General features: G+C 23.3%; 2 protein-coding genes across 2 annotated transcripts in view; both read left to right on the top strand.

Annotated features, from left to right (window-relative positions):
* LOC105364271 (odorant receptor 4-like) overlaps window positions 1-831 on the top strand; it is a 3024-nt gene extending 2193 nt beyond the window's left edge. The window contains exons 3-6 of the mRNA XM_011502160.1: window positions 1-88; window positions 165-284; window positions 544-699; window positions 772-831. The exon at window positions 1-88 is cut by the window's left edge and continues 6 nt beyond it. Of these exons, the coding sequence (XP_011500462.1) occupies window positions 1-88; window positions 165-284; window positions 544-699; window positions 772-831 (424 nt within the window). The remainder of the gene's footprint in view (window positions 89-164; window positions 285-543; window positions 700-771) is intronic.
* Window positions 832-3797: 2966 nt separating this feature from the next.
* LOC105364260 (odorant receptor 4-like) lies at window positions 3798-6501 on the top strand. Its single transcript, XM_011502150.1, has 6 exons — window positions 3798-4030; window positions 4849-5320; window positions 5528-5627; window positions 5708-5824; window positions 6211-6366; window positions 6442-6501. Exons 1-6 carry the CDS (start codon window positions 3934-3936, stop codon window positions 6499-6501), a joined length of 1002 nt encoding a protein of 333 aa, XP_011500452.1. The 5' UTR covers window positions 3798-3933.
* The last annotated feature ends 12891 nt before the right edge of the window (window positions 6502-19392 follow it).

The raw sequence follows: 19392 nt of genomic DNA, 5'->3' as shown, positions 1-19392 counted from the left end.
AATAGAGAATATTTTTAATATTATATTTCTTTTGGAAATTATATCGTGTACCGTACAAATTTGTCTACAAATTTTTATCATGGTCACTGTAAGTTCGTTGAAAAATATAAAAAAAAATTTTAAGCAATTTAATATTTAATTATAGTAGTATAAATATAATATAGTTACTTTCGAAAGAAAAGAATCTGCCAATATTTCAAATAATCTTCATGGTGATATACATTTCCGATATTGGAACACATGTATTTTTATGTTGTTTCATCGCTGATAAACTACGTGAGGAGGTATGTATTATTTATAAATAAATTACTTAAAAATGTTTTTTGAATTTTTAATTAATACTTTATAATTCAAATAGTTCGATAAAAAAATATAAGTAGATATTTAAACCCTTCAATTTCATTAATATTTCACTTCAAGTTGCTAATCAATTTAATAATTATAAATTATATTTTTGATTTATAATTTTAAATCATTTGTATATTTTTACATATATTTCTTACCTTTTCTATCTAAATCATTACGAGCTATTCTATATTTTAGAGTTTATCTATACACGAATCTACATATAATTGCCATTGGTACAATTTTTCAACACAGAATACAAAATTGCTAATTCTTTTGATGCATAGAGCAAGAACACCATTAGAAGTAACTGCTGGAAAATTTTGTACACTTTCTTTAAAACAATTTACTCAAGTTAGTACGTTACATTTAAATTAATTTGTATAATAGAATTTACGTATGTAACTTTATAATAAATGTTTGCAGATTCTAAAAACTTCATTAGCATACTTATCAATGCTGTTAGCAGTAACAGACCGAGCATAATAATTGATATTATAATTTAGAAAATAATAACATAATTACTATTTTAATATTTATACATGTGTTATAAAACATTATTATATTGTTTGATGTAAATTAACTTAAATATTTTTAGCTATACATGCCGCAGAGCAATTGTTCATATAATAAATTGTAAATTTCCGAATAATTAGGAATGTAATTATAATAGATAAATTATTCAAGTACTAAAAAAAATTTAATATATTCAATATTGTCAGAAAAATAAATATAACATATCATGGGAAAAGTTTTTAAACATTGTACCTTCATTCAATTTAATCTCATATATTTAATTTAACAGCAGAAATTAACAAATAAATTAAAAAAATTATACATTAATTTATCTTCATTTTAATTAACTGAAAGATCTTCCGTAAGTGTCTGAATATAATACTTTATGATTTTCTATTAATCTTTTCTTAATATTAACTGCTCTTTTGCACTTAAGGTATCGATGAACAAGATTAGTGCCAAATCACTTTAGGAGATTTATGAGTTAATTTCAACAATTTTCTATGGCCTAATAACTCAAAACATTGTAATATACACTTGTATCAGAATATTAAATGAATTAAATTAATTTGATCCAGAAGTTAGAATGGAAATTCAGTAACTATTATTATAAGATTATATTACAAATAAATGAAACGGTGAAGCCGTTTTGAAAGAATGTACTAATTATACTTTTCAGGTATTTTATATAAAGTTTTCGAAATTCATGTTTTTTCATGGTACTGTGATATTAATGGCATAAGTGATGGAGGATAAGCAAAGCGTACACAAAATCAATTATTTTTGCTTTGTATCTGTTTGTAATTAGGTATTGATGTACTAACCTATGATTAATAAAGAATTCATAATTCATTTTCAGGTGTAGAATTGATAATAACAAGTAGATATGATGTTTTGTAATATGAAATCCGACATTTAATACACTAATTATTAGTCATTACTAAAACTTTATCGAAAAATCCTACTTTCGGTATAATTCAAAATTATAATTATAACACTTGGTAATATTGATTTTTCTATTTACCAATGCATTATTCGATAAGTATGATCTTTCTAGTGTTGCTGTGGATTCATTAGTTACCTACGTGTTTATTATTATTATTATTATAATATAAATATTAGATATAATAATTTAATTTAAAATCAAATATTTTATCTGTTTTATAATATATTTAGAAAGTTGAATATTCAGCCTTACTTATTTCTAAATATATTTCTTGATTATTTAGAATACTTCTGTGACAATATTTCAATAATATTCCATCTTCTTCATTTGTAAATACAAGTATGAAGTTGAATAACTAGTTTTATTTATTTCTGAATTTCAATCTATTATTCGACTAAATCCATTTTAATTAGACGTTTCTTATATTATTTTAAATATGAAGAAATTAAAATTTGTCTTTAAGTCTTATATAAAATTATAAGATTCATAATTTTCTATTAAATTGTTTCATGGCAAATATGTTATAAAATTGTAATGTTATTACTCATAAATATAAAAAAAACAACTGTGTATAATGAAATATAATAAGTGTAACATTATGTTATTCAGTATATCTGAAAAGTGAATTTCTAAAAAAGTGCTTTTGATAATAACTTAGGCATTTATAATTTGAAACTGTAACATCACATTACTAATTGCGTGTTCTTAGTGTCTATATCAGTCATTTATAAATATGGAACTGGATAAGAGGAAGGGTACGTAATTTATTTCCAATAAAAATATAAAATATTTAAATATCTACTTTTAATTATTCGGCTTTTTAAATAATATTTTATAAACAATAGAATAATTTATACGTTATAATACATTATTATATTATGTTATTATAATATGTTATTTATAATATGTTATTTTATTATTATTTCATTGTTATGCATAATTATTACTTCATTACTATACATATTTAAAACATTATAGTTTAAATAAAGAATAATCAATAATATACTATATAAAGATTGGATGTGATTGAAAAAATTAATAAAAGCGGTTCTTGAACATGATTACTAACTACAAACATGTTTTAATACAGTTTAAACTGTAATTTTTAAACTTAAATTCTTATTTAAAATGATATGACTATAATATATATATATAGATATATAATTTATGTACAACTCAATAATCCATAAAAATATCTGATAACTTTGTATTAAAAAATTTGGAATATGCGATGGTAATATATAAGTTTCATCGCTTATATGTCAATTTTTATATTTGTAAAGAAAACATTAGTTAAAAAATAAATTACTAAAAATTATGAAATAAATTTATTCGTGTTAATGATTGATTAATATGAAATGCGTTGTCTTGTATCTTATTTTGTACGTAATATTATTTGACTATTGTTCATGATTTATAATATATAAATCATAATGTATTGCTCTAACCTAAGTAAACTTTATATGGTTTAAATTAATTTATTTTTAATAATTATTTATATATTAACTAAACTTATACGATTAAAATTAAAAAAAAATTCAAATATAAATTAAAGATTTATATTACTGTACCATTAAAAAAAATTATTTTAGTTCAATAGTATAAAGTGTACATTTTTTACCCGTTTTAATTATTTTGATAGTACTTATTTCAAATCATTCACTTAATAACAACATAAATTTGTATACAAATTCGTTATGAAAAGATATAAATTTTTATATCTGTATTTAATTAAATTTGAAAAACCATCATTCTTATTAGAATATAAAGATATAAAATTATTATAATTATTGCACACGTTCAAATACTTAAATCCGTAAGCTATTAGAAGTTATTGTGTAAAAAATTTTAAACGGTCTTATAAGTAATTTTATAATATATAATTATAATTTAGTTCATTAATAAAAAATTACTTGTAATTAATAAAAATTATTTATTTGTCTTCTACTACAGATTATAATTACGTTTTTGGCCTATGCCGTTTAAATCTTGCAATAGTTGGATTATGGCCAGCTTCCAATAATTCAAAACATCAAGAACTATTTTCACTGATTGTTTTCATCGTAACCGTTACCACAATCATAAGTTTTATTACTATACCACAAACACTACAACTTATCAGAGTAATGGGTGATTTGAACGCTGTAATCGACAATCTTTTATCTAACTTACCAATTGCCATGGTTGTGCTTAAAATGTTTGAATTTCGGCGCCACAGAAAAGGTATATTTTTATTATGTAAAACTTCATACGTTATTATTTCATTTATGTAAAATTATTTCTATGATAAGTTGAAATATGAAAGGGATCGGGCAACTTATAAAACTTATAAAATTTATGAAATTTGCAACTCAATATTAAAATGTAATTAATTTATAGTTAATTATACACAATCCTCTATTATAGATATATAAAATCAAAATATCAAAGTTTTAATTAAAAATATTAATGTCATATGTGTAAATATATTTCAACCTCAATAATATCATTATTTATAGTAGAACATAAATGCTAGAATATACTTTACACTCTAAAATAATCTGTACCGATTATAGAATTTTAATATTCAAGTATATATCCTATTATCTTATTTTCTTATTATCTAACTTAATTTTCAAATATATATATATATATATATATATATATATATATATTTGACATATATATATATATGTTCAATGTAGGGCATTTAAACTTCTAAAAGTATGATTTACAAGAATGAAAATTATTTTAAAAAACGTTTAAATAAGCATAATGGTACCTTGATTGAGTATTTATATTTGATATTCTAAAATTTAATACAAACAAATTTAACATAACAAATGTAACATATGTAAATATTCAAAAGTTATGAATTTTATTGATTGTTTAATAAATGAATAAATATGGTAATAAAAAAGCTTGCTTCAAGGTATTGATTAATACCATTAATAATATAACATTTTTACTTGTAAAGTAATTAGGAAATTCATAATTGGGTAATATTTATTATAACTGTAAAAAACTGGGGATTACATCTTGAATGGTTGTAATAATTATAGAATTGGTGATTACATTGTCGTTGGTGATCGATGCTTGGAATGCCAGAAAGACGAAAATTGAGACGAGAAACATGAGGGAAGACGCTGCAGTAACTCGTAAAATATTGTTAATCTGTATGACGTTAGGATTCCTCTCAATAGAAGGACTGTTACTTATGACCATCGGTCAAGATATAGATATTCATGCAGGTCATGCAGATAGGAAATTTCCCATGATTAGTTCATATTTTTGGTATGATATTAATTCAAGTCCGGTTTACGAGATTACGTGGCTCTTGCAATACATAGCTACTGTGTTAACCACGATAGCCCACACGGGAGTCACTGGAATTTTCATTGGACTTGTACTACATTTACGTTGTCAAATAAGTAATTTGAGACTACGTTTAGAAAAGCTTGATATTTACGACCGTAACAAGATGATTAGGAAGAAAATTGAATTTATCGTTATGAAACACGAAAATATTAACAAGTAATGATTAATTAATTAATTAAAAGTATAAAAACATTTATAAATAAAAGCATGCATACACGCATACATACATATATTCGTACATATATACACGCATGCACAGACTCATACACGCATACATTCATACACACACGCGCGTGCGCGCATTCATATTTATAAGAGACGATATAATAAATATTTATAATTATGCGCTTAACTGTTTTAAAGATTTGCGAAAGGAATCGAAAATATCTTCAACTTTATGTTTCTCGTTGAAGTCTTTTCTTGCACTGTGTTACTCTGTATGCAGTTTTATGTTTTGGTTACCGTGAGTCTTTATATATTTACACGTTTTATGAATTATGCAATTTTTTTAATGGAGCTTCTTAATTATAATTTAAATTTCAGTTAACTACTAACGATAGTAAGAAATATCCGATTATTAGTACTCTGTTACTATATTTATTAAATGTTGGAGCGCATTTATTTGTTTGTTGTTATACAACTGATAAACTGCGAGATGAGGTATGAAAATAATTCCATTTTATTTTAATTTTAACAAATATATTATTATATAAAGATAGCTTACTTTAATATAAATTTGTGCATACATATGCACGTATATGCTTAGATATACTTTAGATAACATAATATATATTATATTATTTTATTAAAGAAATAAATTATTTAAATACCAGTTAAACTTTTATTTTTATAATAATAATATTAATAATATATATTTAAATATTAATGCCGTATTTAATTTTTAAAAATCATGAAAATTATTACAAACATCTTGAATATAATAAAGATCCATTAGTTTTATTTATGCGTATTTATTTATTCCATTTGTGTTTTCGGTTTAAAAAAATTACCTGTTATTTAAGACTTTTTATAATTGAAATTTTTAGGGTTTATCTATCAGCCAATCTGCCTATAATTACGAGTGGTATAATTTATCAGTCAGTGATGCCAAATTATTAATCATTGTGATGCAAAGAGCAGGGAAACCGTTACAAATATCTGCAGGAAAATTGTTTCCTATTTCTATGCGTTTGTATTCTCAAGTTTGTTCATTTCGATATATTTCAATAAGATACCATGTATATTATATATTTTAACATGCTATTTTTCATTTTTAGATCATTATAACTTCTGTGCGTTATTTATCAATATTAATAGCTTTGAGAGACAAAATATAAAAGATGGTTTGTAATTCATTTAATATAATTATCTATTTGTTTATAGCTTCATTCCAAAACCGGGTTTTCTTAATATTGGAAAAAAAATTATAAAATGTATATTACATTATATTATACGTAATAATTAGTATTTACGAATTTATAAGTAAATATTCTAAAATTCAATAATAAACATTTGTGTTGCAATTTATCATTAATGAAGTGTAAAAATGAGTAAGTGCATATTAATACGTACGTGTATAAAATAATAATTTTCAAACTATTGATTACCCAAATAAGGTGAAATTTCTCAACGAAGGATTTAGAGAAAAACTTTATTGTAATGATATGTTAAATTTATATTTTATTGTAATATAAATAATTTGTGGAAATAAATATTGAACTTCAAAACAATTTTCCACTGTAAATTATTTTGAAAGAAAATAATATGTATTTATAATTCCAAGCTTAAATGTTTTACAGATTTGCGAAAGAAATCGAAAATATATTCAACTTTATGTTTCTTGATGTTGAAGTCTTTTCGTGTACTGTGTTACTCTGTATGCAGTTTTATATTTTGATTACCGTGAGTCTTTATATATTTACACGTTTTATGAATTATACAATTTGTTAAATGGAGCTTCTTAAATATAATTTGAATTTCAGTTAATTATTAACAATAGTGAAAGATATTCGATTATCAGTACTATGTCGCTGTACTTATGAAATGTTCAAGCGCGTTTATTTGTTTGCTTATTATACAACTTACGAATATTTGTACATTTTATATCACTTTTAACAAAGATATTTTTATATAAAATAGCTTTTTGCACGTCCACTTATATATATATATATATATAATAAAACGCACCCACGTATAACTAAGATGTATGTAGATGTTACATTCTATCTCTGCATTACATCCTAAATTACATCCTATTAATATTATATTTCTTTACTGATTTGTATATTTAATTAGTTGAAATTAATACTAATTGATATTAATTAGTTGATCGCACGCTTCCGAAAAATTTTTCATTCAAAAAATGTTTCACTTCCGATGATAAATATTCAAATAAAACAAAAACAATGAAATATTTAATATATCAAAGTTAATTTAATATTTTTAGAATTATTTTATCTTTACGTTGTCATGTATTTATACAATTAAGTAGATAATGGATAAAATATATTTTGTTTACTTTTTTATAATTTTCTATCACTCTAATCCTTTCTGTCTTCATCAATTATTAAATATTTTATATTTTTAATATAATATTTTGTAATAAATTTATCTTGATTATTCTTAAATGTTATAAGTATTTTTTATATTGTTCAGATATAATTTTTTATTATAAATACAAATTAAATACTACGGGAGGTATTTAAATTATGTTGCTTATAATATATTTATTATATCAGAAATTATTATTAAACTTTCTTCGATCATAATTTCAAATAATTCTACAATATCACTTACTATATAAGGGGCTATACTTCTGCTAGAAGAGATTTTCCAAATTTTGTAAAGGTTAAGAAGTTATAAATATTTATTTAAAATAAGTATGAATTCATGAATTTACTCTCAATCATTAGTAAAAGAATCAAGGATAAATAAATAATAATGAGAGAAAGTCAATTATCAATAATGTTTGGTCAAGTTAAGTGCCATTTTACCATGGGGAACATATGGGAAACAGCCCGCCATGCGGTGGTTCTGTTGTTGGACTACGGTTTCAGTTAGCTGTTGATACGTGTCCACATCTCCAAAAATATCATGGACATATCTGCCATGAATGATTGATGGCACTGCCAGAGGGTACTTCTCTCCCTCGTGTTCTACCAGTTGCCGCAATGTTCTGACTGCTAATAATGGCTCTGGTGCCATAGGTGATTGTGGTCAGATGATGACACTTCCTTGTTTTGTTCGTTTATGCCTAGGACTTCTTTGATGGATGTATCCAAATGAGATGAAGGGACCCCTTTAGCTAGCTCCTTTATTGTTTCAATAAGATTAAACTGACTTTGAGCTTTCAAAATCCCAGTGCTACTCGATCTGTAGCGACGTCGCGGGTTATACATTCTTCCCTTTCTTGTGCAATGGACATTTCAGGAATTATAGTTTCCATTTTTTCTTTCTTCTCGTAGTTTTGCTTTTTCTTAATAGTAACGTAGATAAGAGGACAACAACAATGGAATAATTACAGTGGTGCGGAGATCCGTTTCCGTTGTGATGCAGTTACCGTGTATCATTATGATAGGAACTGCAATGTTACGATGGTATATGATCAGAGAGTTTAGTAGTACATCCCTTCTGTTGTATTAATACTGAAGGAATGCACTAACTTCCACTTATCTGGCTCGAAGGAGCAAAATGTTTAGAATTAGACGAAGTCCAAGGGAGAAAAGTGTGGGTAAGTGGGAAGGGGTAGCGCATGAATTCAATATTTGACACACCTATTTCTCGTGCTGTTTATTGCGTTTTACTTTAGAAAATACACTATAATGATTGTGGTATAATGCTGGTGATGAAAATCGTTGAGATCATGCAGTTTCATGGCGGATGTTTACATGGAGAAGTGTGAGGTCGTAAATCTCTGGACACTTCTTCGTGTCCACACACGCGATGGTCACCTGCTTATGATCACCTCTTTGAGAAAGTGCGTAGTAGCTCTGAATCCTTGAGAAAGTACGTGGTGGCACTGAATATGTGAAAGTACACGTCAGCACTCAATATGAGAAAGTGCACGTCGGCACTGAATATGAGAAAGTGCGCGTTCGCACTGAATCCTTGAGAAACTCTACCGAGTGATAGATGGCTATAGCACCTTGAGCTACTTTGCGATGGCATAGACTAACTTGAGTAACGACTCTACCGGGAGAGCTTCCTCCTCTCTTGAATACCCCAATGTTAGAGCGCCGGTGACTTTTATAGCGTCCCTTCTACGAGAGCACCTCTAATTTCTGCGGAATGCCCAGTAAGGGAGCATCTCTTCCATGGGGATCTGCTAAGACAGGCCGACTTCCTTCCATGGCGTACCCCCCAAAGGGAGCGCCTGTGTTTCTGAGTGACTAGCTTATGGCTGAATAGCTCATGGCTGACTACCTCTGACTGACCAACTCTGACTAGCGACTGTCTTGACGTGTGTTTGCTTTAAATATCCACGCGATAGGACAGTTAGAACTGACAACAATGGAGGTGATTGTGGTGCTACAAGAAGTGGATGCAACTATGCACTTATTTTTTCTTTTCGATGTAACGACTTTTTCTCCAGATGGCTAATACTCTTGAGCATTCCCTCGATTCCTTAGCGACTGGGGATTTGTCAGATGTCTAACGACTTGGATTTTCCAAATATTTAATGACTTGGGTTTTCCAGATGTCTAATGACTTGGGAAGGGTTCTGGAAATTTCGAACAAATGAATATTTTCTAAGCAAGAATTAAAATGCAAATATAGTCAAGGTTTTTTTTATAGTTTGTATAATATGAAAATAATCTTTTTATTTGTATTAACAAACACTTGTATCATATACTATTAAGAAAATAATATAATTAATATATCTAATTGTAAAGTTCGTACAATAGTAAACATGATTCAAATAAAGTATAGCATGATTGTATCATCATTGAACCCTTTTATACTTTTTAATCTAATATTTATACGCGATGAACATTTCTTGTTATTGTAATAATTCGAAAATTATCACAGAAACAATTTTAATACGATAATGTATTTAATTAACAACGTATATCCATTATATCCATTTTTATAATATAATATAATCTTTATTTTTTGGTACAATTTGATGAAATTCATATTGCATTTTCAATTAAAAAATTCTATTTATTATTACAATTATTGAAACTATTTTTATAATTAAGTCATACATATCATATATAAAGGTATAAATAAGTTTTTATTAGATATCTTTTTATCTTAATGACATAATCGACTAACGCATTTTTCTTCATAATTATGATGCTTTAAATATGAAACGTATTACGAATAATAATTAAAATTCTGATTTTTATGCATTTGAATAAACATCACTTCGAACTTTCAGAAATTTAATTAATTTAAAAATTTAGGTTTATATCGATTCTCAAATAAGTGCACGATACATAATCGCGTTACGTCATATCACGTAATATTAATGATTAATATTAATCCCATAATACTTGTTGATTACTAAATTAATATTAATGAAATCTACTTGCCAGGTAAATGTTTAACTAATTTTACATAATTGATTTCGAAAAACTTTGATAGTTATTCTCTTTTATAAGTAAGTAGTTGTAAATATCGAGCAAAATTTCGATTTTATTTTAAATTGTTTTTCATTTCATTCTTATTATACATATTTTAATTGCAAAAGTAATCGTCTTATAAGTAAATAAATAAATAAATATATATATATATATATATATATATATATTTATATATTTATATAATGTTTAAGTAACCCAAAATATACAAACAAAAGTACAAAAGAAATAAAATTATTGCTTGCTTATTGATAGTCACTTAGCCGATATGATTCTAATTTTGTGGGGTTATTTTCTCCCACGCATAACACGCACATTATTTTTTTATTTCAAAACTTTTCAGAGTATAATTATTTTCTTTACTGGTTGTGGTCCGTATACGAAAAGATTTTGTTATACGCATCCTCTTTTGTATCTTTACTGATAAAAGTGTTTTAATTATTATTATGACTTAAAAAAATTTTTTTTTTTTAATATTCGTAATTTAAATTATAAATTATTGTTTTCATTTATTATACTGGTATTTACACATATGATGTTGTTGATTAAAATGTTGATTAAATTATTCTTTTAATTCGTTCTCTATTACTTTAATGATTTTTCTTTCAATTACATTGTTTCCGTTAATAAATTTCTATTGATTTTAAAACTTACGAGGAACAATATGATTTTTATTTCTTTGATTTTATTTTATAAAATAGGAGTAATAGAATTTTTTCAAATATTAAACATATTATGTACTGATTTCTTTTATAATTGATATTTTAGAATTGAACAATTCCGAAATTAAAGAATTTTAAGTAAGAAAACAAAAAATATGTAAAATACAGTAATGTTCACTTTATTTTAAAATAACAGTATTATTATATTATGTAAACAAATTTTTATATAATATATTAAATAAAATAAGAAAAGGAAATTAAATTGTGATATACATTCTTTAATATATGTTAATATTTTTATTAACCGATGCATTATGAATTAAATTTAACACAGTATTATTGTTAAGAAAAATTATTTAAGCCGTCTAGATTATATGTAAGTTTAGTATTAACATCAAATTTACTATAAGGAATATTGGATAATTAGTAATATTATTTAATTATCATCGTGACACATTATTAGATTATTAAATTATTAGATTATTCAATACTATTCTTTTGATAGTTCCATCAATATAATGTATGTTCAGTGCATTATCTTCGACTTTCCTTTCATAAACTATGCGCACGCGTACATGAATGTAATATAAGGTTTGACTTTAGTTGGCAAGAAATTTTATGCTTGTAAGCGTCAATGGATGGTCATGAAGGTGATAATCATAATTAAAGCCATTATATTCTTTTTCTAGTTTAAAAAAATTTTCATTAACAAATTATTCGTAATTTTAATAATACTAAATTTAATTATACAAATTAGAAGGTTTTGAACAATAAAAAAATTTATTATTTATAAAATATCATATATCATATAAAATATGAAATATTCAATATAAAACTTACTTATTTTTCATTATGAATATATAATTAGGAATATTTTACATAAATGAATGAAATATAATTATTATTCATGAAAATTTTTTTAATTAGGTTTTCACTCTGTCTTTAAGCTAAGTTATATTTGTCTTCTTTGTATCGGGGCATGGCCTAAACAATCTGAATCATTTATTGTCAGAGTTCTTTCGAAAATACTTTGTTTTTCAAGTATATTAATTATGATTATTTTTGCAAATATGATGCAAACGGCACAATTAATATTATACTGGGGCGATTTGAATATGCTGATTACTATTCTTTCAACAGCAGATCTGCCAATAGCTAATTCTATGATGATGTTGGTACTGTTTTCATACAAGAGAAAAGGTATATATATTACATCTCATACTTTTATTGAGAAACTTTAAAGTATTTGATATCATTTTTATTTTAATAATTTATAAGTATGCAATACTTTGTTTTTATCAAATGACTATGAAATATAATTCAGTTTATTTGAAATTATTCAGTTTCATATTTCTTGACTATGAAATATAATTCAGTTTATTTGAAATTATTCAGTTTCTTCATATTTCATATGATCTTGTACTTAGAATATCTTGAACAATTTTTATAATTATATTAAACAAAATAAAAAATTTAAAATAATTAAAATTCTGTAAATACTATTGAATAAATTAATATTTAATCAATTTACATATGAATTTTAATAATGTTTTATAACCTATTATTGATATTATTTTTAACATAATACAACCGACTACAAAAATATATAATTGAAAGACTAAATTTTTCTTAATTGTTGCAAGGTTTGCAAGATATAACGTTGATGGCAAAAAATGATTGGATCAAATTGAAGACAAATAAAGAATTGGAAATCATGAATGAAAGTGCAAAAACAGCTAAAAGTTTATCAAAATTTTGTATTATTGTAGGACAGTGTTCTTGCTTATCTTATTTGATATCCCATATATATCTGCAATGTACCATTTACTCAGGTGTGCGATTAAGCTATTTGGTGTCTTACATCCCTTATGAACATGAAAAATCGCCAAATTATGAAATAACTTTAATATTTCAATGCTTATCCTCTTTTATTGCCACTGCGGCATTTATAGGCATTGAAAGCTTTTTTATTATCATAGTTATGCACGTATGTGCTAAATTAAATATTTTAAGCAATCGCATTCAGAGTTTAACTTTAGAAGATCTGGATCTCAAGAAAAATAAAAATTATGTTCATATAAAAAAGGAAATATCTTTTATCGTCGAACAACACAATGATTTATTTAGGTTTTATAAAATTTTTGTTACCATTTATTTTATCATTGATAATTTTATTGAATTAATTAATAATATATATTGTAGTTAACCGGTCCTTTCTAAAATATGATTTTTAAAGATTTTTGAAAATCAAAATTTTTGAATTTTTAGTCTTTACAGTTAATTATTTTTTTACTGAATAACATTTTATATTTTTATTCGTTTAACTGAATGCAAACCAAAGCATTTAACTATACATAAAAGAATTTATTCATATTGTTTAATATTTAATATTAATAAATTACATAATATGAAGTAAAAATATACAATTCTGTTTAGAATTTCAAGTGAAATTGAAGATATTTTTACAACTATAAATTTTATGCAATTGGTAAATTTTACACTAATATTTTGCTTACTAGGATTTAGAGCTGTAACGGTAAATTGCATAAATTAAATACTTTTATTATTTTTATTTTTTCAATGGTATACTTTTGAATATTTAATAGATGTTATTTGAGAAAACTGGGACATACATGGAAATAATATTTGTAATAGGATTTTTTACGTATTTATCAAGTAATTTATTTGTATGCTGTTATGTAGCAGAACAACTCCGTTCAAAAGTAAGTATTCGTAAATTCTATTCACACATATTTATACACATATATAAGTAACTTAATATGTCTGCAATGAAAATAAAAGTTTTTACTCAAGAAAATTCAGGATCGTAGTAGTTAGCTATAAGCACAATTCACGATGTTTTTCTAGTTAAACATATTTTTTTATTAATAGTAGTTTAAATGAAACAAATTAAAATTTTAATTAAATATAAAATAATTATGTTACATTTTTCAAACAAATAGAAATTTCAAAGCTTTTTCAAAGCCAAACATTTTTAAATATATTTAATTGAAGCAATTACGTTTTCATATTCTGTTTCAGTTTAGAATAATAAATATCAATTAAGCAAAAATAATATTTTTAACAAATAAACTTCATATTGTTTGTAAGTAATATTTATTTTTTTAATTTATAAAAGGTAAACTACGGTAATCTCGATCGATTATTATTATCGTTTCGTGCATTAAGAAATACTTCCTACAAATAATCTGATTGACAATATCTAATTTCTTTACTGATTGGTGACATTTAGTAGGATATTTGGCATTAAATATTTATCAAAAGAAAATCAGTTTGAAATTCAACTAGTCAAAAGCTGGAAGTAATTTTTCCCAAAGCAAAAAGTAGTAGCATTAATAATTCGATAATTTTCTTTGTTTATCTAATAGCGATCGTATATTAATTATGACCTATAAGTATTTTTTTCTTGTAAAATAAATTTACTATTGAAATTTAACATAAAGTATTTTGTGTAATTCTGCTTTCATTAGGAATTAATTTAGTTGGTACAAGTTTTGAATTTATAGTAGTATATTTATAATTTGCTTAATTAGAGCTTTCATATATACAAAAATGAATCTGAAATTACAAATAATATATTATAAATTTATTATAAATGTAAAAATTTACAAATAAGAAATAATTAAAATTTTTCATTCATTTTCTGTTTTCCCATTAAAAGAAATTTTATTCATTATTAATTCATTTATTATTGTTTAAATTCCTCAATCGTTAATCTTTTCTAAGAATTATTTCTTTAATAAAGTGTAATATGTAAAAGGAATCTAGAATTACTGTCTTTTTTATATAACTTACGACTAGCATTACTTTAATATTTTTTAGTATATTAAAATTTACTAACAGTATTAACCGTTTCTGAGTTAACATATTTAAAATTCAGCCAATATGGAGATTAATTTAATTATTATGATTAATAAATATAAAATCAATACATATTAATACTTAGAATATGTATTTCTATATGGAATTAATATTTTGAGAGTTACTTAAAGAGTTTTATATTACAATAGAGTATTGACGTAGGACACGCAACATATCAATGCTCCTGGTATCAAATGGAAACTTCAGAAATCAAATCATTGATGCTTATTCTTTATCGATCACAAAAACCTTTTCAAATATCAGCTGGAAAATTCTTTATATTTTCTTTGAATACGTTTACCTCTGTAAGAAACTTTTATATTATTTTTTATTTCATTTCTAGTTTTACAGCTAAATGTATTTGTTTTGTTTATAACGTGGATGCAGCTAATGAAAACATCTGCAAGTTACTTGTCAGTATTGATTGCCATTAAAGACAAATAATGAACAAAGAAAAATATACAGTGAGATTAACAGTTATTATATAATATAGTAAAAATATTTTAGTCACTAAATAAATCACTATTATATGGTCAAATAATTCATTGAATGTTCCTGAACAATCACTCTAATACATTTGACATTTTAATAGATTTTAATTTAGCTTAAAAGTTTTGCTTTAAAGGTATATAAATAATGATATATTTTTATTACAATAATTAAATTTAATTGTAATGATTTATTTCAATTTCAAAGAAAGAGATTTCCTTTTCATGTTTGTAAATGAACGAGTAAGATAAGTATATTAAATTATAGGCTACATATTTAGAGGTATCGTTACTTTTTTATATTGAAAAAAATATATAAATAAATTTTCACATAAAATATTTATTTATTACTAATTAATACTAACAAATATAAATTGTAACCAAATGATATTTATCAAGGCGTTCTACGATGATTATTTTTCAAAGAATCATATTTTTTTACTTTATTTTCTTACAAATAATCATGACCAAAAAATGAAAATTATTTTAATAAAAAAGGAATAGTTCAGTGATACTTGTTAAAAAACTCAAGTTCTGTTTGTTTAGTCGCTATCTATATTTCATCTTGTATAGAATATTTGATTCTTCAAATAGCAGGTAATTTATTTATTTATTCGTAAATATATTTCTCAGAAATGCTTAAGTACCATATCACATTATTTAACAAAAAATTATGCTTTTACTACAAAAGATAATTGTTAAAAAAATATTATTCGTTATTAATTCGATACATTAATTTAATTGTTATATAATATATTTCTTATTATTAGTCAAATACTTCCAAATTATTTTTACATTACGATCATAAATAAATGAAGTATTAAAGAATTTAAAATTAAATATCTAAAGTTTTTATTAAGAAAGCTATAAATAACTTTTATAAATGACTATAAAGTAAACATATATATATAAGGAGCTGCATATCTTATTCATGAGAAAATGAATAATTACATTCATTAATAATAATATAAATATAAATACTATTTAAAAATAAAATCTGTCTTTAAACATTGATTTAATAATTATATAGCCGTTATGAAGGAAACTTATTAATTATTGTATGTAAATATATGAAATTGAGGTAAGTACAAAAGATTTTTTCTATTGATTGTAAAAATAAATACGCAATTTCGTTATACAAATTATTAAAATATACTTACATATGAATTGTTATAAAACAATTTGAAAGAAACACAATAATATTGCATATTTATTCGAAGATACAGAAAAAATAATATTATACATAGATAAGTTAATATGGGCTTAATTATCACTTCAAAGTTATTTTATCATTGTATTATAAGTTTTAATTTCTTATTGACGCAGAATGTAAATGATTTATTAGTGATTGATATTTACTTTTAAAAAAAAATTATTTCAAGTTCACCACATTTAAGAAAGAATAAATGTAGAAAATTTTAAGATCAATCGCGAATCACATTATAAATAATAATTTGGAATATTTAGTTATCAGAACATAAATGATATATATAACTCTGTAGAGGGACAAATAAATAGAAAACTGTTTGTACTAAATTTTTATATATTCTTTATATTCACAGCTGATAAAAGATCGAAAAATGTTACTAATTAATATTATTTTGATTATTTCTAGATATATAACTAAAATGAATAGAATATAAATTATAATTGCAGTATTTGAAAAAATTCATCAAAATACGAACATATATTAAACACGTACAAATTTGCATTACGTAGGAACCAATTCAAATAAGTTTAAAATTAATAAATCTAAAAAATGACAGGAATATAAAAATTAAAAAAAAGAGAAATTAGCAACGATAAAGAAAGAAATATGTAGGAGGTACTTACAAGCAGATTTAAGGTATTATTATTACTCTTGCAGAAATCATTAAGTCAAAACAGTTATAAATCGAATAGTCTTTAAAAACTCTTTACTGGAAAGGATAAGATAAAAGTTTTCATACGTATTAACACTCGTTCACATACACTGAAGCTCAAAAATAGGCGTCTAAATATAATAATAGAAATTTTACTAATATTATATAGATGTAGATTTTGTTAGTTAAATAAGAATATGTTTAATTAATATAATATTATATTTTAAAGATTTAAAAACCCATTATACTCGTGATTAAAAGTTATTTGTCACATAAATTGATATGGTTGACAACAAATTTCTAAATAATATTCACTAATTTTTTATAAAATTCTTAGTAATAACTATAAATATATGTTTTTTACGAACTATAAATCTAATTATTAAAACATTAAAATATTTGCATCCAGATATTTGTTAAAAAATTAGAATATTATTAATTTATATTCAAATAGTAGTTCCAATTTATGAATTACAATGATTTATGTAACTATTATAACATTAGCCTCAAATTTTTATTAAAATTTTTATAAAAATTAAAAAAAAATTATACATAAAAACCATGTAAATATATTTTAAATATAATTTTATAGATTTTTAATTTGAATACTATGTTATACATATAGTCAAGTTTTAAGGATATGTATTATTAAATATGTTTTCTAAAATTATTTAATTTTCTTTTTAATTAAAAAAATACCAAATATATATACACAATTTTCAATAGATATATTTATAAATAATAATAGTATTTATGAAGTATACTTATTACGAATGGAATATAAGCTTTTATAGTATAACAAAGTCAATTCAAATATTATTTCCAAATGGGTTACAATTATTCTATACTAGATTTGAAGATAATAATAAAAATATAATACATAGTTTAAACTTGGATACTATTATTAAATTTTTAATATATTGCTATATTAAATTAATTCCGCCTACTATTTTCACTTTACCGATTATCTTACTTATCATTTTATCTCTTGCAATTTTCAATCTAAAATTAATAATAGTAAACACTAAATTATATTTTATATAATTTTCTAATTATAATTATTATCGATATTAATTTTAATTTGTCTATGTTAAGCAGTAAATAGTACAGAAGACTGAATGATATAGAACCGGCAACTCTTTCAACCCCACTACCAATCACCTCATTAAACTTTTATAATACTCTATCAAGATAAGTACTACCTTGCGAAATTCTTAAGACGTAATGTTTATGAAATTGTAGTAGAATAATACATTTTGTAAAGTACAAGTATTATGACTTCCAAAAGAAGTTAAAGTTTTTAAGATATAAACAAAATAAGTACTAAATATACCAATACAATTTCAAAATAAATTATTATAAATGGAAAATCAAGGTGTGGAAATAATATTACAATAATAATAATATAATAATTATAATAATATATAAATAATTTTTTTTTAATTTTATATTTTATATTAATTTTATATTTCTACGAAAAATTTACATATTTAAACAAAATTAATTTTTTTTTATTTATACTATTAAGAATCTCTAATACTTTTTTACAAGATTTTGACATCGTAATAAATTGGGAAAGGTATATATTGAAATTTATTGGCGTTTGGCCAGAAATAGAAACGAGATTTCCATTACAATTTATTGGAACATTTTTCATTATTGTCTATTTTATTATTTTGCCACAAATGGCAGATTTATATATAATTCATACAGATATGGTTTTAGTGTCAGAAAATCTTGCAACAGCAA

The sequence above is a fragment of the Ceratosolen solmsi genome, unplaced genomic scaffold (genome assembly GCF_000503995.2).
Source record: "Ceratosolen solmsi marchali unplaced genomic scaffold, CerSol_1.0 scaffold10, whole genome shotgun sequence".
Taxonomy (NCBI): Eukaryota; Metazoa; Arthropoda; class Insecta; order Hymenoptera; family Agaonidae; genus Ceratosolen; species Ceratosolen solmsi.
This window is presented reverse-complemented; position numbering and strand designations above follow the sequence as displayed.

Coding starts and splice junctions, on each gene's coding strand:
- LOC105364260 (XM_011502150.1), top strand. CDS start 3,934: ATGGGTGATTTGAACGCTGTAATCGACAATCTTTTATCTAACTTACCA. Junction 4,031..4,848: donor ATTTCGGCGCCACAGAAAAG/GTATATTTTTAT, acceptor TAATAATTATAG/AATTGGTGATTACATTGTCG. Junction 5,321..5,527: donor AAACACGAAAATATTAACAA/GTAATGATTAAT, acceptor ACTGTTTTAAAG/ATTTGCGAAAGGAATCGAAA.